We start from the raw sequence: 24,663 nt of genomic DNA, 5'->3' as shown, positions 1-24,663 counted from the left end.
TGATGGTGTTAAATTGGTCATTACTGAGGAAAATGTTGTGTGGGGGGAAACATTTCTGTTGACATTATTACGCCTTTATGCTTCTCTTGATTATTCTGAGTGACTGTAGCACATCAATACATCAAGTAAATGACCCAAAGTTACATATTCTAAAGGGAAACATGTTTAATCAAACTGTGGGATGGAAGGGTTTCTTTGTGGGTGGGGTCTGTGCTGGTGGTCATTTAATAGAGGAGTCATCTGTTGCCCTTTGACCTCAGTGTATGAGGTTGGACAGTGTTGGGAAAAGGAGCAGTGGGCTTTCAGGCCCTAAGTTTGACAACGTAACTCCAGCATTCTCTGCACTATAGCAGTGTCCCAGTTCAGGGGCTGCAGCCTATGAAGGCTGGATATGTAGACCATTTACATCACAGCCATACGTCGGAGGCTGTCCCAATACGGAGGCTCCTCCAAATGCTGCCGACAAATCCGTCCTCCGTTTGGAGGACCGCGAAGGACGGGTTCAGTGAATCCTTCACAGCCTCACATATCCCAAGATTCATTGCCCATGAACGCCGAACATGATGGACACGACCGAACTCCAGAAGGAGTCCTGTTTTATCCAGATATGAGGGATTTCTGGCAACAACTATGTGATTGTGTTTCTAAAACATCAAAGAATATTTTGTTTTTCTGTGTGAAAATGTGTTTGGGCTCTTTTCAAGTAATATACTGAGGAAAAACAGTTCTTTATAAATCTTCTCATTATTATATTAAAATATGTTCATAAATGTAAATTCTCTGGGGAAAAAAAACTTACCTGGGTTTTTTTCCATTATCTTTAAAGGAATTCAAAAAAGACATTAAATCATTACAGCAGCTTGTATTTTATACTTTTTTTAATTTATCATCCCCCCAGCACTTGATGAAATGTTGAAAATGTATGTTGTTGCCTAACTCTCATATTAATGGTGTTTCTATACTCTATCAATAATGATAATAATAATAATAATAATAATAATAATAATAATAATAATAATAATAATAATAATAATAATAATAATAATAATAATAATGATGAAGCAAAGCAAAAAAAATAATGGTAAAAATCATCCAGTTTTAAATGTGAGGTTTTGGTTTACCTGTGTTTGAAAAGTTATCTGAGCCTGACAAGGCGAGGGGGGCGCTGTGTGACGTCGAGTGTGACAAACAGGAAATGCTTTGTAGACCAGACCAGACCATCTCAATCCAGTTCGGCCTTTGCGGTCTACGCAGGCTGGGTCCTCCGAAGGCTACAGCCTACATAGGACCTGGCCCTGAATTGAGACACAGCTTATGATTGTTAACATGTTCTACATTGTGTGTGTCACTTATCTACAGTTGTCAAACAGGCCTGTGACAAACCATGAAACCATAGTTTTTCAGAATCTTCACTTTGGCCAAAGGTTTCAGAAAAAAATGTTTTAATGACGTAAAACTGCAGTTTGGTGTGGATGACAGGCCTAAATGTATAAAAATACATGCAGTTTCCCAGCTACGTGTGGACATGGCCTTGCTCTGACGGTTAGTTAATGAGTCTGCACAGAGCAATGCAGCGTAAGAGTATTTATAAGCTTCCCACACCTGCTCCAAATCAGGTGTAATCAGGCACAAGCACAGCTGACCCAAGTCTGTGATGATTACCCCACTGAACTCAGAGTGGCCTATGCCCCGAACACACAGTGCCCACATCTGCAGAACAGAGTTTATTCCCCTCATTCATAAGTTCTTTACACACACATGGATGATCAGCTCTGTGGTAAACAGTGGCCACTCTTTCTGTTTCAGACGACTGCTGAACATCACCCGTATCCTGCTTACAAGACCTCAGCCAGCTTTGAAGAGAACATCAAAAAGGTGTCCTTCAAACTCCCACTCCTGCTGTTGTGTGTTTATCTGAAGGAAGCCAGTTCATACAGCCTGTGATTGCTTTAATATGAGGCCTTCTCTGCTTTGACTGGCTAGCTTCAAATTAGCTGGAAACACTCAGCTTTGGCTGTGAGAGCCACATTCCTGCAGCGGCGCAGGGAAGATTTGCACCCGGGTTTCCTCTCTAATTAGCAGATCGAGGCAAGAACAAAGACGTGTAGCGTACATTATCTGCAATTAAATGGGAAATAATCCCGGATCCGATGGTTTGTCATCTCATTGATTCCACCATATGCTCAGCAGATTCATCTCAGTGAGATCCAACATGTTCAGCCATTCAACATTTCATTATTACAGAAACAGATGAATCTAATTTGTTTTATTAACAACAAAGTAACACAATAACAAGTTTGGGTCTTTAATGATTATTTTTTTAAAATGCTGAGTGAAGAAAAAGCAGCAGAAAGCAAAGCAGGTAACTTCCCCTTAGGGAGGGTCATTAACACCTAATGAAGCAGACCCCACAGTGAGCATCTACGGATGATCTTTGACCTTTAATGTGAACGTCAAACTCCAAAATAGGCAGAGTATCAGAGAAAGAGCAGTTAACCTCATTGAAAATATAAACTCATTGTAGCCATAAATAAAAAACATTCTTAGCTTTTCTAAAGTGCCAAAAACAATTTATTCTGCTAGGATGGTCAGAAAGCTCTGGGAGGTAATCATCACAGAGCGCATCAGGTGTGTGTACCTGATTGCACCTGATTCTGTGCAGCTGTGGGAAGCTTATATATGTTCTCCAGCTCCAGTTCCCTGTGCTGACTCATTATCTCACCATCAGAGGTAGTGAGCAGCTGCTTGTGGGTTTCAGGGTAGCTGCTTAGTTTAAACACACCAATATCTTGTGTTTTTCTTTGAGTTTGAGTCTTTTCTCAAAAGTTTGATCACAGGGCCTTGTTTCACTCTGGTGAACAAAATAAAAAAGAAAAAAAAGTGAACTCTTTCTGCCCCAATTGCATTTACTAGAAGGGGGGGAATCCATAGGATCTTAGTTTGCTAGTTTGTACATCTGCCTTTGCTTCATGTTTAATGCTCCATCATTTGTTAATCAGCAGTCAAAATAGAATGTGAGGAAACAAACGCTTCAACATGCGTTTACAGTCTTTGACACTTTGCAGGTCAAATGAAAACGCTGTGAGCTACAGTCCAATCAGAAACATTCAGCTAGCAGGCCCTGCTCCCTATGGTTCTTTGGGAAATGAATGAAAAGCACTGCCTCCCCTCATAGGGATGCCTTCAGGGTTAAATTTCCTATCCTGCCTGAACTACATTTAGTCCCTTAGGCCATGTCCACAGGTAGCAGGGTATTTTTAAAAATGAGTATCCCCCCCTCGTTCCTTTTTAAAAGTACTTTCATCCAGCAGGGTAAATTTCGCTGATGAGTATGGCAGTGTTTTCCTGATGTAAAACCCATGCCAGCCAATCAGAATGAGCCTCTGTCATTCAGCTGTGACGTTTGAGAACCGAAAACTCTGTTTACCGGTGTCCACACTAAACCATGAAACCAGAGTTTTCCAAACTCTTCACTTTGGCCGGAGTTTTCGGAAAACATCGTTTTTAGCAATGTTAAGCTGCGGTTCTGTGTGGACAACAGGCCTAAGCGTATAAAAATATATGCAGTTTCCCAAATACCCGGCTACGTGTGGACATGGCCTTAGTCAGATGCTACTAATGTATGTAGTTCAGGGGGTAATGTTCTTAACATAAAAAAAATTGAGGGGGCTGTGGTAAGGACATTGGAGTACTCTGCAAGGACCCACATATGTAAAGGGGAAAACATGTGAACTGAATACAGAAAATCACCTGCCGGGCTGGGGAATTGATCCAGGATTCCCTGTGCAACCCACATTGTATCCTAAAACGGCAAAATATTAAAGTCTCAATGTGTGATTTTTTTTATATCGCATTACAAAGTCATGGAAGAGACTTGTTGTATCCCACTGAAACATGAACATACACACAGTGCTGTTTCACCCTGTTCGCTACAATGCTACACATCACCGCTGATTGTCTTATCAAAGAAAAGTATCCAAACTTTTGACAACCTTATTGATTATTTTAGTTTTAAATTTGCCAAAATGTTTAAATGCATGGGTTTATCACCAAACTGTATTGAGAAAAGTGTGTTACGTGTAATTTATAGTAAAAAATAAACTTTCTGTTTGGGTTTAATCAATATTCATGAAGAGAAAAACATAGCACTGTCACAGGCAGATGGAAATCTAAGGCAGAAGAACACACTGTCACATACAGACCTACTTTTCCCATCTTACAACCCTTCAGTTAGATTCCACCTCCTCTGTTTTCCCCCTCCGCACCCTGAGCTAAATTAGACGCCATTCCACCCAACAGATGTCTGGGGACTTGAGTCTCCTCTTGTTCTCCGGAGTCTCTCTCTGAAGGCTCTCAGGTCAGATGGGGTTTCCTCTCACTGCTGCTTGTGAGGAGGGAGAATGTCACTGGGGACGTGATCGTCTTTCAGCAGCCTGGCTGTTGATGAAGTGAGGAAAAGTCCTGCTTGTGTTGGGGAAAGTTTTGTTCATGTCAGGGCTGTTTTTATTTGGCTGCTGTTACTGTGTGTAAAGTGTTTTCTAGCTTTGTTTTCTGAAACATCATGTTTTTTTCTTTGTCATTTTAAAAAGAAAACATTCTGGCTCAATACTGACTCAGGAGCTAAAATACAAACCCTCATCATGAGAAAGGATTATCAAGCTTATTTATCCTTGGTGATTATCTGTGAACACTGGACACAGCATCCTCTTCCTGTGCTCTGCTGCCGGCCAGGCTTCACTTAATTCCCACTTGGAGCCAGATATGGGAACAATATCGCATCTCATCCCTCCAGGGCCCTGACAGGGGACCAGATCACCTCCCCGAGTCTCATTATTTAATATCAGAGCGCTTTACTCTGAGGCTGCAAGGAGGTCAGAGATTTACAGCCACTGTTCAATAAGAAGCTTGTCACACACACTGGGAAAACAGGAACGCGGACACACACGAACTCGCCAGCCTGAGATTTACAGACAGTTTGGCTGCAGCGGGGGTGAAGAGATACAGAGATTGATGCAGACTTGAGTCGGTTCAGGATGATTGAGGAAAGAGATGGAGAGCAAAAAGAAGAAACAAGTGATTAGTAAGGGATGTAGAAAGAGGCAGCCAGTCCAGTGTCCAGGTCAGGCCTTCAACACCGAGAAGAGAAATGAGAGGAGCAGGCCCAAGAAAAATAGAAATCGGCCACACACATTTTCCATCTTTCTTTGCCTTTCCCTTCATCGCAGTAAATACAGACGCCGAAATAGAAATCACCAACTGTAACGACAAACAGATGCAGTCAGCAGTCGCAATTTATGTCTTCAAGGCAAGGATGTGACATGAAGATGATGCCGCCGCCGTCGTCAACTCCAAAATATCACAATGCTTCAAACTAGACAGTGAGATTTCTGTCACTCTGAGAGTTCAGACAGTCTGCGGACGTCGCTTGGTTTGAGGGATTAGTCAAACCAGGAATTAACAAAGAGAGAAACTGAATATCCACCGAGTTGTCATAAATCAAAGTGACTAACGGTTACTTTCAGCAGAGGAGAATGGGCTGGAAAGACAAACATTACATGTTGTATCATTATGTTGAAACTACGCATTGTGACTGATGAAATGTAGCGACTCATGGTTTATTTAGGCAAATGAAATTAGCTAATGAGCAACTCTGGGAAGAAATGTTTGATTTCGAGGTAACACAAGCAGTGGTGTAACAATTTTCATGCTTAATGTCATTTATTGTGAGGTCTGCTTCTGTTGAGAGGTACTTTTCTTTGGAAGCAGAAAACAAAAAGGTCACAAGAAGAGCGCGTAATGAGAGGCTAATATTGTTAAGATGGATTATGAGGTTTTATTTTTAAATTTAAAAAAGGGAGCTCTGGTTTGTGGGGCTGAGATAAATCCAAGTTGTGCTTTTGTTTTAAACCCTCCCTTCTCTTAATGCATGGTACACACTTTATTCCAGAGTTTTTGTCATAACATTGGTCATTCAGTCCTGTTAAGTCACTACAGATTGACATTTCTTTATTACCTGATGGATTGACTGGAAGTATCATTCATACATGCATAGTCCCCTGTGGACAATTAAACAAAACTTCAGTGGTGTTTTGTCATCCAGAAATAAACTGAGGTCAAGCTCCTTTAAAGTTCCATCAGTCTCATCTGTACTTGATAAAATGTGTGTAAATATGCTTGTTGTCATTAAACATTTATAGCGCAATTAGTTTGTGATATGTAATTTTTAAGTTTTAAAGAGGGCGTAAACATACCCCTCTTTAAAATATAGGAAACCATTACATAATAGTTTCATTTTTTTAAACATGGATGTAAAGTTAACAATGCTAAGCATGTGCAAATTTTCAAACCACTAAATGATCATCGCTAAATCAATTTGTAAACGAGATTTGCAAAACATCTTCACAAAACTTGCTGAAATGAGGTCATCAGATAAAGATCTCCTGACTGGTTGAGGAGATGTTGGAGGTATGGGCCTCAAACACTAAACTCTGGCCATAGCTCTGCCCTCAGCAAGCCTCCAGAAAACAAAGCAGGATTAAATGCGGATTTTGGTTTTATATTTGTTTAAATAAAAATGGTTAGTGTGGAAATATTTTATTTAAAGCTACCATGAGGGTTCTTTTTTCTGGTTTTGAAAATGATCAGAATTAAACCTGATGCTTCCACATGACCTATAATGTCAAAAAAGAGCATTAGAGACAAAACTCATAAAACCTGAAAAACCCTATGTTTGGTACTCGTGGCCACAGTGTAGGTGTAGAAAGACTGCAGAAACAGTGTTTGCATTTTCATTAGCAAAGAAAAGAAAAGAAAAGAAAAGAAAAGAAAAGAAAAGAAAAGAAAAAGGATAAGATCCAATCTGGAAACACTCCCTTCCCATGAAATGAAGTTAAAGAAATAAAAATTGAAGCTCTGCCAACAAGGGGAACCGAAATCAATGTACACCCAAATTTCCTCAGAGGAGCTTTAAAATACCATAGCGCAATATCTTTAGAAAAACATTAATGTTATTTTTTTACAATGCAGCACTTACTAGAGCAAGATAATGGCAAAGTGGTTGACGTGCTTTTAAATGTGTAATAAATAAGAGAACCAGGACGTCATTTCAGACAGAGCTTTAAAATCAGCTCTTTAGGGTATCATAATGTAAGAATAAAGTTTAATAATTTTCTACCTTCTGCTCCATCTACTGTCAGCCTTTATAGATCCAAACCTAATCTATACATCCAATGCAGGCCACCATAACATGCTCCATAACGTCCATCTGTACCAAAGACACTTCACATTCCCAGAGATCAATGGGAGCCTGGACAAACCATGATACACCCCAAAGCCCCATCCCCCACACCTTCCACAGAGCACAGTCAATCCAGCACCCCGCTTTGAGAGGCTGACACTAACACACAGGTAATAGAGTGCATCGTAACCAGCGCATGAACAGGAGCTGCAGGCGTGATCAATAGGCAGCTAAAGGAACAGGTAATATGATATTGATGGAGCTGCAATTACAAGGAATGGTGAGCAGATGTATGCGATTTTATATCTGCAACCCCCCGTGCATGCATGTGTGTCTGAGTTAATATATCTCTTTACAACACAAATGTATCTTTGGCTGACTTGACATGCCGTTGCATTTGACACAAACACTCTCCTGGCTGCGGCTCACTGGGGCTGATCAGGCTGATACACTGTATAGCCATGAGGCCTAAAGGAAATCAATCACACAGAGACTAGGCTGTTGCGCTGGCACTTATTTGTACATGAGTTCCCATTTACACATATATTAGACTTTAGTGAGAAATAAACAAGCAGAGCTGAGATGAATTAGCTGTCAGGCAATGTGTATCAAAATTATGGAGCACAGCTTGTGTCTTTATAATGGACTAAACCGGGCTTATAAAGAGCCTTCCTACTAACATCCAGCTGATAGGGCTTTAAATAAAACAAATGAAAAATAAGAACAAAATTGATTAAATAGTAAGCTGGTTTAGTTCAGTGATTAGAACATGTGTATCTCATTTGTCTCGCTTCATCTGGACTCCCTTTTCCCATGTCTGAAGTGATTTCCATTTCATCCAATGGAAGCTGAAAAACATTACTTGATTTTTTCTTTTTTTGAAAGCGTAATTTTGGGATTTTGTGCTTTTATTGAGAGGAAAGGACAGAGGACAAAGTAGGAAACTGGGAAACTGTTTTCACCTTTACTGAAGGGAGACATGCAATGTGGAGACTTAAGAGTGGGGGAGGACGTGCAGCGAATGGTAAAGGCTGGGAGTTGACCGTAGCCTCTGTACATGGGGTGCACACTCAAACTGCTTTAGGCCCCGTTTACACGGAGACTCCCGCAACGATTCTTCCTTTGCGTTTTCAAAAGCCGCCCACGTTTACATGAGGACGGCGTGAAAACGATCCGCGTTCATACGACTCCAGGAGGAGAAGTCTCTTCTTCTGTTCTTTCTTTTTCTGCCGTTTTGTTGTGTGAGACGGTCAGCAATCCAACCATAACGCGCATTACCGCCAACTACTGGCTCAACTGGAAATGTGGCTGAGCGCGGAGCCTTCACCTAAAACTGCGAGTGCGCATGCGGTGACGTCAGCGTTTCGCCCTGAGATGCTCCGCTCTGTGTTTACACGAAGCTGGATGGAGGAACGGATTCAGATCTTTCCACTCTGGGGAGCGTTTTCAAAAGTTTGCGTTTTCACTGAAAACGCAACGTGGTCTCGTCTAAACTGAAGGCCAAAACGCAACGAAATGTTTGCGGAATCGACCGTTTTTGGCGTCGTGCAAACGGGGCCTTAGGCAAATGGCCCTCCTGATGAGTTTAAAAGAGCTTTTGTTCTTTCTCTACACCAGAAACCTTGACTTCAGCACTTACTGATGTTCAGCTATCAAAGTTGCCTTTTGCCACTTCTGCCCCTCTTCATCCTTAAAGAGAGGGTAAGAAGATTTCCCATATTACTAAACATGGCTCTAGATTAACAATGCAGGATTTCCATACTAAAAGTGTATTCAATCTACTACATTTTCATACATTGTAGGAAATCCCTGAATCTGTCTACTGCTGGAAGAGTGGGTCTCAAACACCAAGGTTTACCATATAAGAGGCAGAAGCTCAGCTCATAGGGACTTGGCTTTGTAACTGGAGGGTTGCTGGTTCAAGTCCTGGCATGGACCAAGATTGGAAATTGGGCTGATAGCTGGAGGGGTGTTAGCATTATTTCCTGGGCACTGCCAAGGTACCCTTGAACAGGGCACCATACCCACAATTCCTCACAAGTGTTGTGGGTCACTTTGGAAAAAAGCATTGGCTGAAACTGTAAAAGCTTTGCCCCTGACAGCCCTCTAGAGGGTTGGCCAATCAGAGGGAAGGGGTTTTATTGAGTGGGGGCCTTAAGAGACGGTAGCTACAACAGAAGCCGAAATGAGTGTTTTCATACCAGTGTGAGAAAAAAAGTTTTGTTTAATATTTCAATTGTGTAACTCTATCAGAGATGGGTATTAATAAGATTTTGTTGATACCAATGCCATTATCGATTTGATTCTTCAATGATTACCTTTTCAATTCCTCCTGTGAGTTTTCTGTGTACAAAAAGTAGGATTTGGTTAGGTTTTTTGTGTCAACATTTTGAGTTTATAAGTAAACATGACACTCTGAGTATTCAACTTTGTATGTCAAATGTTTTAACATGATGGTGGGGTCACCACCCTGGCGTTGGCGCCCTTTTTGGTAAAGTGAAGCCAAGCTTTCGATCACTTTGATCCCGCCACCTAGTCAACAAAGAGTAGTTAAGCATAAAGGCTAATGTCGATAGATCAAACCATTGCTAATCTATTCTTAACAGGAACCATTATCGAAACCCATCCCTAGACACTAACACCTAAAAAATATCAGAACACCTCCACTTTAATTCTGCTGTAAATGATCTTTCATGTTTGCTTTTATTCAATGGTATTTCACAAAGAAAATGTTAGAATTAAAGAAAAAAAAAAGATACCTCAGTATGAGCATCATTTGGCACAAACAAGTGTTGTCACTACCCTCTCTGCACAGCGTTGTTACTGACATGATTGACAGCAGAAGTGGCACCCCTTATTGATCTGGGTGGATGCAAACAAGAAGTGGCACTGAGAGAAGTGATGTCGCAAAAGTTAAATTAGTTTGTGCTCTCAGGAACAGCAACACACAGCAGCTGAAGGCACTGAATGTTAAGAGCAAAACTGTGATTGGTTTGAAAGTATAAAGGCACCGCCACCCAATGCTGAAACAATGCATGAGAACACAGCCCCAAAACACAATAACATCAGCTTTTTACAGCTTGCAGACTTTTGGGGTAATCCAGTAAAAATCTAGAAACACTTCAGCAGTTAACCATTTCATCCCACAGTGTTGAACTGCAACGAGCCCTTTAAGTGGAATCCTCCTAGATGTAATTATTCCTACTTAAAGGTATGTAATTCCAAGGCCAGAGTGAAATACCAGAAGACCTACTCTGGTGGTCTAAAGAACGTCACTGACAGTGGAGGGGAAAACGACTTAGAGGTCAGTATAAATGTCCCGAAAAGAGAACGGGAGAGCAAATCAGGCGAGCTAATCCAAATATAACAAACGTCCGCATAGGTTCAGTGAAACAGATCGCTTTTAAAGACAGGCAGAGACGGTGAGTCGGCGTGGAGGTCTATATCAGGTCGCAGTAAAAAGGGTGAAGGAGACAAATTGTGAGATTTTTTTTTGCTCCTGAACAACCCAAGCAGACTCCGGTCAAATATAAGCCGACTGCCTCTGCAGAGCGAGATCACACAGGTCAGATTCAGAGGATGTAACGGCACATATCAGACACAACACTTGTCCTGATGGAGCCATTAGGATTCCCTGCATTGCTGTAGGTCTGAACTAACCTGTCATCTCCTGCTCCTGACGTGTCACTGCATGCTGAGACGGGAGTTAGGGACAGGCCCACCCACTCACAGAGCCACCAGCAGCACCCACTTTTGACCTCCACCTCTTTACACATGTCCACCTCTGTGTCTGTGGCTCTCTTAATTGAGCTAAATTGATTTTTAACTTTCACATAAATAGACACGAGGTAGTTAGGATCTTTAGCATTTGAGGGACACTTCAAGGTGGTCTAAGTGTTGGGGTTGAGACCCCCAGCAGAGGTCAAATGCAAGGGTGAGGCCCCCTGTAAGTGCTGGGACAACTTTGTTAGAGGGTTAAATGTGTTATGTTACATGTAGCTGATTTTATATCTCAGCCTCTGTCTGATATGTAGAAGTTAAGCAACAGATGATTTAAGGTGAAACGTTTTTTCTGTCAACTCAGAAGAAAAGGAACACACGGAAATAGGTAGAACATGAAACGTGTGAGTGGGCTATTTATTTAAGATGAAATGGAAAGTAAAACATGATCTAAAAGTTTGAGTGCTTTTTTCATTTTAAAGCAGGTTTTCTATTTTGTTGAGAATAAGAGCTGCTTTTGACTTTTCTAAGGTAAATCGCAAAAAGGACAAAGAAGAAGAAAAAGCATTCAACCATTTATGTGTGATTTCAGTGCATCTTCCCTCTTGACTTTTTGCACTTAAGAAGCAACATGTCGTCTTCTGTCCCCTGGAATAAAGCAGTATGTGCTTTTGACACCTCACCATTCAGTGGTGCAGTGAAACAATTGCAAGTGTTGGGACCACATGAAAGGATGAGGAAAAATACGGTTTTGAGACTAAAGTTAAAATTCTATGAGAACAGATGTAGAAAAGACAAGTTGTGAATGTTGAATTTGGTGAACAAAATTAAAAAACTGAATCTAAAAAAAAAGTCTCAAATTCACAGAAATAAACACAAGTTTAAAGTTGTAACCATTCCAAAATAAAGTTTGAATTAATGAAGAAAAGTTGTAACTAGGGTGCTTTTTTTAAGGATATACGTAAATTAACACGAGAGCTATCAGAGGAGAAGCTAACTGCCATACATAAAGTTACTCAACAGCTGGGGCAACAGCAGTTGCACAAGGGTGCCTAGTCTGTTTTAGAGTTTCTTTCTTACATTATTCCAAATGTTAGTCTATAAGCACACATTTTTACACACTTTTAGACCTCAAGGGATTTCCAAATTGTGGGAGGCAGACCAATATTTTAGCATTACAGTGATGGGATATAATGCACAAAAGCCCAGAATCAGGCCCCTGATCACTCAGGGTGACAAATCTGGCCTTCAATCACATAGTGTGTGGCTACTGGCTGCCCTCAATACAATGTGATGCTGTGGTGCTAAAAGATGGAATATTCAGTTGTAAAAAAAGAAAAAGTAAATTTCAATGTATAAAAAACATAATGATGAAGTAGAACAAGATGCTTTATGTTCCTTATTTTTGCAAAGGTGGACCAAAGTCCAGGCTATGGCTATTTTGTAACATAAATTAACAGCTTTAATTTTGTAGTTTTACAACTTCTTAACATTGCTCCTTTTTTCTTTAACGTGCCTCTTATCCCCCTCATATATTTACAGCTAGAATGTGCTGAAAAATTCAATAAGTGCAACAGCTCCTGTCATGATTAAAGATGAGCAAATCAGTGATTTACAAAAAAAGCAAAATCTTTTAAATGTAAATTAAGTTATAAAACTTTACAGCTTTATTTTAATGTACCACTTTCTTTAAAGTCATTTGAAAGTCATTTCAAATCGCAGAAGTTTTTTGTTAGTTTTGTTTCCCATTCCTCTGTTCGTAACTTCTTCCACCTCGTTTGCTGATCCAAATCTCCTCACTTGGATCTGCTGCTCAAAAGGACTTTGAAGGATTGAACATAAAAACAACCAGCTGAGCAATCTTCTACTCTTTTTGATGATTATTCTAAGTCTCTAACTTTATCAATCACTTACTCCACAAGTTAATAAGCAGCCTTCCGTGTAATTGTTCTTGTCTCCAATTCTACATTCCTGCAGCTCTACATCTTCCTGTTTTCCTTTTATTTCCAGCGAGTTCTTCTCCATTTAATCCCCAGAGACTCTCCTTCCCCATCATTCGCTTATTTAGTCGAGCATTACATACTTTTACTTCCATTTTAATCAAATCTCGGCTTAACAGTCTTTGTCGGACTGCTGTTGACGTCCCATTACCGCGGGCAGAGTCTGTCTCTGTAATACCCACAGGCTAACTCTCTCTTTTATATCTCTCTGTGTGTTCTCGCTCTTCACCGGAGCATCAAACCCTCAGAGTCTGCCTGGTTTTCTGGTGGGCTCTTCTCAGTCACATGCTCCTTTTTCTCTCCCAGTCTCTTCTGGTCTGGACTGGCTGCCGAGGCCACGCTAATGTGCTGCAGTTACATGATGGTCCTGGCTGGGATGAGGCCATAATTCGTTCCATTCCTTTTTATTAAACCCATAGCCGCACTGTTATTAGTGCTCTCTAACAGCATGATGTCTTCCATATGGGAGGTTAGTACCATCCTAAGGGGGGAGGACTGGGAGTCACAGATGAGACAGAGCCCTTTTTCTCTAGTGGTGGAGTTCGGATGAAGAGGGCCAAAGTGACATTCAATGAGAATTGGGTTGAGGGTAGCAAGGCTCTTACTGGTAAGCAGTGTAAAAGCTAGCCTGTGATGCATTTCTGCTGCATTTGGATCATTCGGAATACTCGGTTTAATTTTATATAAAAATTTTAAGTTATTCAGAGAAATACATAACAAAAATTTCTAGAGCCTTTTTTAAGATCTTTTTTCTTGTAATGCCAAATGCCTAATTATTCAATTTTGAATTTGAACCTTTTAGTAACTTACCCTATGGGATTCAGAAGTGTGCTCTTATTTTGCATTTATTAATATTGATGCTTTATTAGAGAGATTGATTCTCAAATGAGTAGCTTGTAAACAGTAACAATAGAGCTGCATAAACCTACAGATCACATGATTTATATTTGGTTTTACATTTTATTAGTTCCTCTTACCTCCACTGCAGTAAGTCTAACCTTGGCAGCAGCACAACTAAGAACAAAACATCAATGTGTCCGAATATTAAAAGTACACAGCTGGTTCATGGTAAAGTCTTTGAAAAGATCAAGTATTACAGCAAACCAATATTGGATAAAATGTTTTACATTCTCTACAATAATCCTTTGGCTAGATCTGTTATTTGTTGAAATATTGCATCTTTTACCCTTTAATCATCTCTCCAGACAATATTCAAACATAAATAATGTAAAAACAGAGGGTCTGTATGTTTAATCTACACACATGAGGCCCAAACTGCGTCCCACATGCTGTTAAATCATCACTCAAACAGAGCAACCCTGAAATCATCTAACAATCAGCTCATAAATTTGGTTAAACCATGAAACTGTGTCCTGCTTTGCGGTGGAGACTGGTGCAAAATATTCTAGGTGGGGTTGTGCTGTTCCATACTCAGTTTTTAACAACCATTCCAATATGATTTAACACAAACCACAGAATACTAGAGCTTTGTGAAAAAGCATTAGTGATTACATTAGATAGAAGACCGCATTCTATCTATCTTGTCTGTCATCTGAAGTATCAATACATTTTTGAAGTTCAAAAATTGCAAAAACTTGCAAAAATGTCAGATTTTGAATTTCAAAATTTGCAAACATTTCAAAAATCTAGTTTCAAAACATTGCCAAATTAGAAATATATATATATATATATATATATATATATATATATATATATATATATATATATATATATATATATATATATATATATATATATATATATATATATATATTAATATGACAAAAAATTCAAAACTATTTGAATGTCAAGATTTGGTAAAATAAAAAAAATAATTTGAAAAATGTGCAATATAAAAAAAAAAATCAAAATTGGATGATATTTTTTAAAAATTGAATTTCAACAATTTGCTGCATTTGAAATTGAAATTTCAAACAATTAAAAAAAAATTGAATTACAAAATTCAATTCAATGACTAGTCACCACTGCTGCTTTGTACCACGTTTAGTGCTGATACCGGAGTGCATCAAGATTTCATTGTTCAGAGCCACACATGCACGAAGAGAAGTGAAGCTTCTGTTTCAAATATCCCTGCCGTGAATGGAAAAATGTCTTTCTCCCCTCATTTCAGGCAGAAAAACAACTCAAATTTATTAACATGTTAAAAAAAAAATTGTGAGTTTTGAAAGAGACTCCAGAGGTCAAATCCAGTGTGAGACACTTCTGTCAAGGCGTCTCAGAGAGAATCTACAGGAGAAGTAGATGTTGTGAGACATTTGTGATGCAGCAGGATGAGCTTTGATGTCTCTGAAATACAGCTCCAGGTGCTTCCACAGTTAAAATGATAAATGGATGAAAGTGACCCTGGGTTACATTTAACGGACAGAGGTTGTATATCAGTTCTGGATAGAAAAATATGGATTGGATGCTGCTCTGCAACTCCAAACATTCACATACACATTTAAACACAGACTGAAAATAGCAAAGAGTATATGCCAACTCTGAGCAGAAAGTATGATTTATGACAACAGAACAATACCCCACTATTGTCCCTGAAATATATCATAAAACATCTCCAATGCTTCAAATTTAGATCAGAGGATGATGTTTTATACCAAGAGCTGAGTAATTGTGTGCTTGTTTTTGTTACATTCATTTAAAACATGTAGATTTGTTTGGAAAGAATGTCCACGCTTTAAGTTATGAGTTTTAGCCATGCTAACATCATAGCCCTGGTGAAGGCATAGCTTCAACAGGACATAAAAAGTAATAAATGGTAAATAATGAAGACTAAAGTGATTCAGTTTGGGTTTTCATACAGGCAACAATATTTTTCTCAAGGTAAATCTCAAATAAGGGGGGTGCTTTACCATTTTCTAGCAAAACATGTCATCAAATTTTACAAAGCCAACAAGATTACTGTTAGCATTATTTGTACTCTTGTAATGGTGATTAGCATGTATTGTTAGATCATGACTATCATGGTGGGCATTTAGCATGCTAGTATTAGCTTGCTACTGTTAGCATTTAGCCTAAGCCCCCTAAATTCAGTGCTTGTCAGTCTGTACTCAACAATTTACTTTGTGAGCAGCTCATATAGTTCAGCATTTTTTAGCATTATGCTTCATTTAAATCAGCAGTGGGCACTACATGCTGAAAAATTATTAGGCCAATTGAAGAATATTTTTGGAGGCAACAAAATGTAAAAATCTCAATCTGATCTTCCCCGACTCATAATTTTGAGATAAAAGTTGGAAATCATTTTGTTTGTCTTTATGATTCTGACTCAATTCTCAAAGTTTGTCTATTTTCAGAGTTGAGATCAAAGTTGGAAGTCTGTCTTTCACAAATTGGGACTTTGATCTTAGAAAATCCAACTTTGATCCAAGAATTCTGGTGGGTTTTTTTGTGTGTTTGAAAAGAAAAATGATCTTACAAAATGCTTGAATGAAGGAATAGATAAATGACCAGAAAACTCAAGCGGCCCCAATAATCTTCTTACTTATCTTATATTAATGGGACATCTGGTTGTTAGTCTTACAGCATATAAAATCATTGAATTACAATAGAAAGGTGAACAGATAGATACTGCCTTTGCTTTGCTAGTACACAACATATCCAACATATTGTGCAAGAAGCCACCAGCCGAATCAAGGGACAGGGCCACATTTCTCTACCCACCCCCCTCTGGTCTTAGTTGTGCATCAAGACACCAAAAATTTGGATTCAAGCCATACCTTTCCAAGCTAGACATCAGGGGTATAGAAACATGCCTGTGTTGGGTGTGTAGGTGGTTGTACCTGTTGTGTGCACAAGGTAACAACAGCGTTCAAACTGCATCAGAACATAACTCATAAGTAACTCATACATTATTATATTTGGTTACAGCTTGAAGACAACATGTTCCAAGTGAATAGAGTTTTGTTATATTCCTGACGTTTCTTGCCACCAAAAAGCCATTTTCCCATCATTATGGTTTTATTTTATACAACTTAACATTTCCTGTCTCAAAGGTCGCACAAACTTGGAGCAGTAACGTGACCGATGCTGCAGTGCTCTCTACTATTACTTCAGTATGGTGGCATAATGATGGGCACTGACATCATGCATGCCACTGATTTCTTCCTTTCAGCAGCATGTTATTAACATCATTTAAGGTTTCCTCCACAGTTGTTGGTACCCCCCCCCCCCTTACTGGACTTGTGGATGAGGAGACAGACTGCATTGTTCTACCAGAGCCCAGCTGGATCCAATGTCTCTGCAGCAGCTACACAGTGCACTCAGTCACACAGGTGGCAGGGAAATTACAACATACACACACTCCTACTTTGGATGTCTTCCACTTCTGGGAGCCAATAAAGACTACACAGACTGCTGCCAATGACTGCAAAGCCTTTACTTGGACGTAGAAGTGCAGGCAATGCCAAGATATTTCTCATGAACCGAAGAGTATATTTTAATGATCCGATTCAATAAAAGAACGATGATTGGTTCCATTAGATCCTTACAGAGTGACACAACTTATTTCATTCTCAACAAAGGCTTCTTTGTCCACTGAAAGTGAGTGTGTGTGTGTGTGTGTGTGTGTGTGTGTGTGTGTGTGTGTGTGTGTGTGTGTGTGTGTGTGTGTGTGTGTGTGTGTGTGTGTGAGTGTGTGTGTGTGTGTGTGTGTGCGCTCAAACATATGTGAGCTTGAGAACTAAAACGATTTTGATCATTAGCCTTAATACTTGTCTGCCTACATCCTGTTCAGCTAATAATCCTGCAAAATCTCAATTTACTTCTTAATCTCAAATGTTCATTTCCATCAAACTAGAGTTTGCAGAAGGTGAAATGTGATGCTGCAAATCAGCTCACTGCAGCTCTCAAAGAAATCAGCTTTGTGTTGGTTTTTTGTTGTCATACCTCAGAGTAGTCACCGGTGTCTATACTTTTTCCTGTCTTCTTATGTTTTACGTGGAGGCTACAGCTTAACCACAAACCTCCTGTCTGGTGCCAGTGTTGAGGTCCAAGGAAGACTGCCTGTGTATTTAAAAAAAAAAAAAAAAGTACATGAACATATGATCGCAAACTGTACAGTAAGTATTACAAGTTAAAGCAGAAGTGGTGGGACCTTGATGGCTCCTGAGAAACTGTGGGTTGCAACAAAAACAGCATCAGTATATTGTAGCTGAACTGTTAAAGTTAGCTTCAAGCTCCTGTGAGGAATTTTCACACATTCCTGTTGACAAAGTGGTGCCTCTTATATCTTTGCTGGTTTTAGTCTTTTTTTAAAAAAGGCTAAAATCATAACCCAAATGTAAGGCTCTCTGCTTCTTAAACTCTGATAGGCCATCCCTCTGTAGGCCTACTGATGGCAGACCTTGGTGTTTGATGCCCACAACTCCAATATGTCTTGAACCAGTTGGGTAATCCTTATTGGGTGACCTCATCACTTCAGCAAGTCTCATGAAGCTCGTGTGCAAATATTGTTACAGACTGATTCAGGGATTTCTGAACATGTTTAAAATGAACATCTAGCATTTTCTGTCCTGGGAGCCAGGATTGATAGCAGCTACCTAGAACACATGTTGGAGCAGTCTGAGGAGCTTCTGGGCTCTCTGGGTAAAATCAGAACAGATTCTGCCCTGCAATCCAGGCATCAGCAGCAGAGCTAGTGAATGCAAACTAAGTTGCTGACCAATACAAAGTGGCGTATGTAATGTCAACTGAAATATTCCTGCAGAAGTTAATCTCATAGCTATGAATGCATTTCTGAGGGAAGTTTTATTCTGCTTATTAGACACTACAAATCAGCGTTTGCAAGAAATGTCCCCCCAAAAAACTCTTTAATTATGTTGTGATGCAAAGGCTGACTCTTATTTCAATCAGCTCACCAAAGTGCTAAGAACGTGCAACACAGCTGCATGCGGGGCTGAAGGTGAGCTATAGTACAGTTGAAGGTCCGTGAGTGGTGCTCAGCCTGAGAAGGCTACAGGGTATCCAAACAACACCCCGCCTTCCTGTACGCTCTGACATGCAGATCTATGAAAAGTAACACAAATAATGGCACTCTCACCGAGCTGAATGATGTATTGATAGCAGGGGAGTGGTCAGACGGCTGCAGGACCTCATGGGAGCTGACCTAATGCAGCAAGGCCAGCCAATCACATCACCTTTCTGCAGATATACTGTAATAAAATCATTAAAACAGGGGAGAAGTTATGAGTGCTTATCGTAAAAATTTTTTAACAAGTTATTAAAACCACTGCAAAAAGTCCAACAGAGTATTGGATCAAAGTATGATTGATGGGGTTTGAACAGAGCCTGTGAATTCATTACGGATAAATCACTGAAGCAAAAGTAACTTTTACTTGATTTATCTGATGATGCTTTACATCCCTGCTGTGATTAATGGACTCACAAACTGTAGTCAGAAACAGCAAATGAAATTAGAATTTAAGATTTTCTTTCATTTGAATAAGCAGGCGCGGGTGCAAATAGCAAATCAATTCCTCTGCGTATAGGAAAATGTATTTAATCAGTCCTGTTTCACATTATACAACATTATACAAAGTCTATCAATACATCGACCCAGTATTACACACCCTGATGTCTGCTGAGGAATAATCTCAGCATGTTGACTTTGTGTGGTTGTGTGGCGCCTGCCACTGCTTTTAGAAACATATAAAGAGGAGAATAACATCAAAACACACGTTGCCTGAATATCAACATCAGTAACAGGGAAGAGATAAAAAGTCAGAATGCCTGGCTCTGAGGATTAGTCACTGTGTAGAAACTGAATGGGGGTTTTCTGTTACACCTTTTGATTCCAACCCAGGTGAACGAGGCAGGATCACATGTCAAAGACAGCTTTGTGCTATCAAAACAAACCAGAAAGCTGTCAGGTTCATCCCAGCAAAGCCGACAGAGAAACAAATCCCTGCTGTGAGTGACGACTGGGATGGATTATCAAGATGATTTCAAAGTCTGAGGGAAAGGGATGGTAAAGAATAGCACATGGTGTATGAATATCATGTATATGTATATGTATGGTTCACTGAATTGAGCGTTTCTTGTGTGTTTCTTGAATTCAGATTTAAACAGCAGATACATTAAAATTGATTGAAAGATAAAAGATGAAGAGTAAGAAAGATATCTCTATATAATTTATGAAGGTAAAATTTTATGTTGCTAGTAATTTGCATAGCTGATGCTCACTCAGAGAAAGGGTAAGACTTTGAATATTTCTACAAAATTATTACTATCAATAAAATCAATTTGGGTCCCTCGTCCACCAGATGAGAAAGTTAATGAAGAAAAACAATAGAAAAGCTAAATCATTTGGATTTTTTTTTTTTTAAAAAAAAGATAAATAAATCAGTTATCAGCTTAGAGTTTGTTTTAGATTGTGAATTATTTTGGGTTACAATATTACACACCTTTAAAACAGTTTGGTTTGGCATATTAGACAAAGCCTTATCAGTCAACTGATGACTCACTGCTAAACCTCTACATCTGAAGTTAGCAGTGCGTAAAGACATTTTCCAACCGTTACTGAAGGCAGCATCTGACGTCTCAGGTCCCGTGCGGGGACGGTGGTCGCGTGCAGCAGGGTTGACCGCGAAAACTTGAATTAACGGTGGAAAAAAAACAAAGCCCGGTAAATAAGACAGATGCTATGAAGGTTGACCAATGTTTAAACTAAAGTGTTACGAGTTTATTTTTATCTAGCCATTCATAAAAGTTAGTTATAGTGCTTTCATAGAAAATATTGTCAGGTGAAGGGGTGACGAACGCCCTAAGCTAGCTTACTCTGAATAAGTTAGATGGTTACCTGAACCTTTTTTCAGTGTCAGATATTTAAAAAATATATATTACAAGAATTACAAATCTTTTTAATCTGATATTATCGTGTTCTACCATGTTTTATAGTCTCCTATACCGGCTTCAAACAGGCTTAATTGATGGTGTAAATACTAATGGCTGCTCAGACCTACATTGCCATTTCTGAGCTGCATCCCAACTTCTCCCATCCGGTGAGTTTATCGCATATTTCATGTATCCAAACGATTTCGGAATTTTTCTCTTTTTAACACTATGCTGAACCACTTTATATAAAATTAGTGTCTCATTGTGCCCATGAATCACTTTATCTGACACTACAATGCTCTTATGGGTGTGTTTGGGGGTCTGCTGTCTTCGAAGATCAGTGAAGTTAGATAATGAATATAAAGTCCACTTATCGTAATTTTCCTCCTTTTCCAGAAGTTGGCAGGCGTCGTCATTGGAAAAAGCGACATCAAAAGTTTTCCTGACAGAAAAAGTTAGTATCACCCTCACAGTTACACTTCATTCTGTAAATACAACTCTTCTAACTCTTGAACACCGACTCCCTCTTGTGGAGAAAAGTAATAATAAATGTGTTTTGCTCTGAGCATCTCTGCTCTGGTTTCCTTTGAACTGCACAAGTAACTCTACTTGTTTGAGTTGCAGATATCGGTGAAGACAGGTACACATTTGGTTTCACGGTTAAGGACTCACCTGACTTCTTCATTAATGTGACTGCCTGGGGACACGATGCATATATCATCGGGCTCTCTAACAGCTTTAATGTTGGAGACTGTGGTGAGGAAGTCCCCGAAATTACTCCTCTGTTAAAGGAGTGCTTAGACTTTTTTAAGTCACATGTCTTCTAGATTAACAGCAATCATATCAATATTAATTTTTTAAATCAGAACATAAAGTTGTCCAGTTTTTTTCAGTTACTATTGAAAACCCCTTGGTTACCAACAAAGACCCGGAAAAAGGAGATCGATTCTGTCCCACAACACCAAGGTATTTCCAACATCTAATACTGATTTCAGACAGGGGGAAACAAGTTGTTTTGCTGTTTCAAAAATGATGAAACATTGTGGTAATATTCAATGTCTCAGCCTCTACAGACTGCTGGTGACAGAAGCTCACTCCCAGGTGCGCCTGTGTGCTGACATAGACACCATCAACAGACTGCTGCCTCTGATCCACTTCCCCGTGAAGGATCCTGGAGATTTCTACTCGTTAGGGGACATTGTGGCCAATGGGAAGAAGCTGGACGGCACAGTGATAAATATATTGGCTGCAGTGAAGTCGGTGAGGCTCTGTCAGTGGAGCATGGAGCCCCATTTTTGTAAATAAGAATTGACACCAAGGAAGAAAGAAGTTAAACTTAGTTATATTTTCAAAGTCAGCTTTAAATTAAGTTATTAAACTCATTTGTAATACCTGATAAGAGTGACCCGGCCTGATTTTAACAACAAAAGTTGACACTAAAGAGTTATTACTCCACTTTACTTCCCTTACCCAACTTTGAAAATCAAGCGTATCATTTCATTCTGTTATTTCCTGACAGATTACATTGTGTCACTTTGCTCTGTGTGTTTACACGTTGATATGCATGTTTTCCTGGAACATTCCTCCTAATCAGAACAACCCTACAGACTAAAAGTTCACAAAGAGGCCAGCGTCTGCCCTTTAAGCTGCTCTATTTCTTACAGGAAGAGTAGATATTGTGATTGGAACTTTATATGATTGTGTTTACGTTTTTCAGATGGGAGAGCTGAAGCAGTTCACCACTTCAGACGGACGCAAAGGGCAGAGGCTGGAAGTGAAGCTCTTTGACGACTCCGTCTCTTCCTTCCCTCTCATCTGGTGCGTCACGAGCCTTTCTAATTTGGAAAGTGAATAAAGATTTACAACTCTTGTTGCTTTTGTGTTTGATTCCAACTCATTGGCCCGTGGATCACCGCTGTGTATCTTTGAGTTTACCACAAATTTTCTCTGGTGACACGAAGCTTTAAATTAACCCGCTGAACTCAGTGTATGTTTGATTTTTCGCCACACTCTCACCCCCTGACCTCTGCTTCCACTCACAGCTGGGACAGAGAGGCCATTCAGCTCATTCAGACGCTGATACCGAAGGAGACGGGTAGGTTAACGGCTGCGGGCTGGGCCTCAACCACTAAATGAATCTTTATTTAACTGTTGTTCCAGCCTGTCATGTCGCATTAGCACACTGTACGGAGAAACACGGAGCTGGATATCTGAGATGAAACGCTGTGTTTGTGTTTGAGATTACTTTCTGTTCTTTTAACTTCGAGTTTTTTTTTCTTTTTAAGTGCTCTTCATAGCTGAGGCAAAGATCAGCTTTGACAGTTTCCGCAACGGCATGACAGCAACAGTTAGCTCGAAAACCATTATCACTGTCAATCCTGGTAAGACATCACTGCTCCATTCACAGAAGTAAGATCTAATGGACCTAACCTCTGTGCTCGTGTTTGAAAAGCATTTTGGAAATCAGCAGAATAACTTGGATGTTTAGTGTAAGAATAAATGTAATAAAGGGGATTTGGTCCAGTGTAGGCAGAATAGTGTTTGCTAAGTCAATTCTAATCTATCTCAGATACCAGAGAGGCCAGCTTGCTGTTCAGCTACGCCAAAGAAATGTCTGAGTCTGGGGCTCTGGATCAAGATGACAAACCTGAGGATGTGCCAGGTAAATCACAGGGAGTTCTTCCGCTCTGTTTTGATACTTTTAATAGTAAAACGAGTTGAAGCCTCATCATTCGAGGATATTTAAAAGTTATTTTCTCTACAGTGGAGTCCATCACTGACGTGTACACAGTGCACCAGCTGAAGCAGAAAGCTCACGAGACCCAGGAGGCGTTTTTTGGCATCACGTACAGCTTTATCTCCAAGCTGGACCTTGACTCCTCTGTTTCAAAAGTGGTCAAGACACGCTGGTGAGTTCACACGTGTTATTCTCAGGTAGATGCTGTAATAAATTCTGATTGTTCTTCTTTCTGTCTCAGCACCAAGTGCAAGTTTCAGGTGACCCAGGATGCACAGAGCTGCACCAATCAGCTGTGTCCAGGGAGGGATCAGGTCTTTTCAGCCTCCACAGGCTTTGACCTGCTGGTGGATTTGTCTGACCATACAGGCACGCTACAAGTCTGCACCATTAGAAGCCCTGTAGCAGAGAAGACACTAAGCTGCACGGTCAGAACTCCTTCACTTAGAGACAAAAGCACATCATATATTTTACATTATCCTATTTAAAGGGTACAACATGCATGCTTGTGTATTGCAGACAGAGGAGTTCATCAGATTGACTGATGATGAGCGGACGGCCATGAAGTGGAAATTTCTCCTAGAGAGATGCAAAATATATGTCAAGGTGTTGTAAAATTTCACTTCCATGCTTTATGATCAAAGTATAAAAGCAAACACTATGATTCAAATGTGATTTTGTTCACGTTTTAGATTCTGCCTTTCAGTAGACTGAAGTCTGGGATCAGGGGGGTTGTCCTGGCCTGCTCACTGGCTGATCCAGGAGAGGTTAAACAGCACATGTCTGCCTTAATCCAACAGCTGTGATTCAACAACACACACCAACTGGGGAGAAGAGAACATGTTTCAGTTTGCAGCTTCATCTGTTTCTAGTTCTGTTCTGATGAGTACTATTCATTCAAACAAGTTAGTGTTTGTTCAGTCTACACAGTTTATTTATTTATTTATTTATGTAATAACTAATTAATTTAACTAACTTAACAAAATATATTTGTGTATTAAAAATACTGTTTGCCTAACTGCTTGATGGAACTCAAATAAACTTCTGAACTCCTATGTCACTATGTTTTGTGTTCAGTTGATCTGGCAGTTCATATATTTAAGGACTAAACAAGATTT

At 39.7% G+C, this 24,663-nt stretch overlaps 2 protein-coding genes across 2 annotated transcripts in view; one reads left to right on the top strand and one right to left on the bottom strand.

Annotated features, from left to right (window-relative positions):
• The window catches only part of tex2l (testis expressed 2, like), an 88,714-nt gene extending 70,771 nt beyond the window's left edge, over positions 1–17,943 (bottom strand). Inside the window, exon 1 of the mRNA XM_074662755.1 lies at positions 17,863–17,943. The gene's annotated coding sequence lies outside the window, so the exon portion shown is untranslated. The remainder of the gene's footprint in view (positions 1–17,862) is intronic.
• Positions 17,944–20,512: 2,569 nt separating this feature from the next.
• meiob (meiosis specific with OB-fold) lies at positions 20,513–24,374 on the top strand. Its single transcript, XM_074662764.1, has 14 exons — positions 20,513–20,599; positions 20,895–20,975; positions 21,205–21,262; positions 21,433–21,564; positions 21,702–21,774; positions 21,873–22,068; positions 22,526–22,626; positions 22,851–22,903; positions 23,094–23,189; positions 23,378–23,470; positions 23,573–23,717; positions 23,787–23,973; positions 24,065–24,151; positions 24,238–24,374. Exons 2-14 carry the CDS (start codon positions 20,919–20,921, stop codon positions 24,349–24,351), a joined length of 1,392 nt encoding a protein of 463 aa, XP_074518865.1. The 5' UTR covers positions 20,513–20,599; positions 20,895–20,918; the 3' UTR covers positions 24,352–24,374.
• The last annotated feature ends 289 nt before the right edge of the window (positions 24,375–24,663 follow it).

This window comes from Halichoeres trimaculatus, unplaced genomic scaffold (assembly GCF_033239565.1).
Source record: "Halichoeres trimaculatus isolate MK-OKI-2021-1 unplaced genomic scaffold, fHalTri1.1 fHalTri1_scaffold_23, whole genome shotgun sequence".
NCBI lineage: Eukaryota > Metazoa > Chordata > Actinopteri > Labriformes > Labridae > Halichoeres > Halichoeres trimaculatus.
The sequence above is the reverse complement of the archived record's forward strand: the minus strand, read 5'-3'. Positions and strand labels throughout refer to the sequence as shown.

Coding starts and splice junctions, on each gene's coding strand:
- meiob (XM_074662764.1), top strand. CDS start 20,919: ATGGCTGCTCAGACCTACATTGCCATTTCTGAGCTGCATCCCAACTTC. Junction 21,263..21,432: donor AAGTTTTCCTGACAGAAAAA/GTTAGTATCACC, acceptor TTTGAGTTGCAG/ATATCGGTGAAGACAGGTAC. Junction 23,718..23,786: donor AAAGTGGTCAAGACACGCTG/GTGAGTTCACAC, acceptor TTTCTGTCTCAG/CACCAAGTGCAAGTTTCAGG.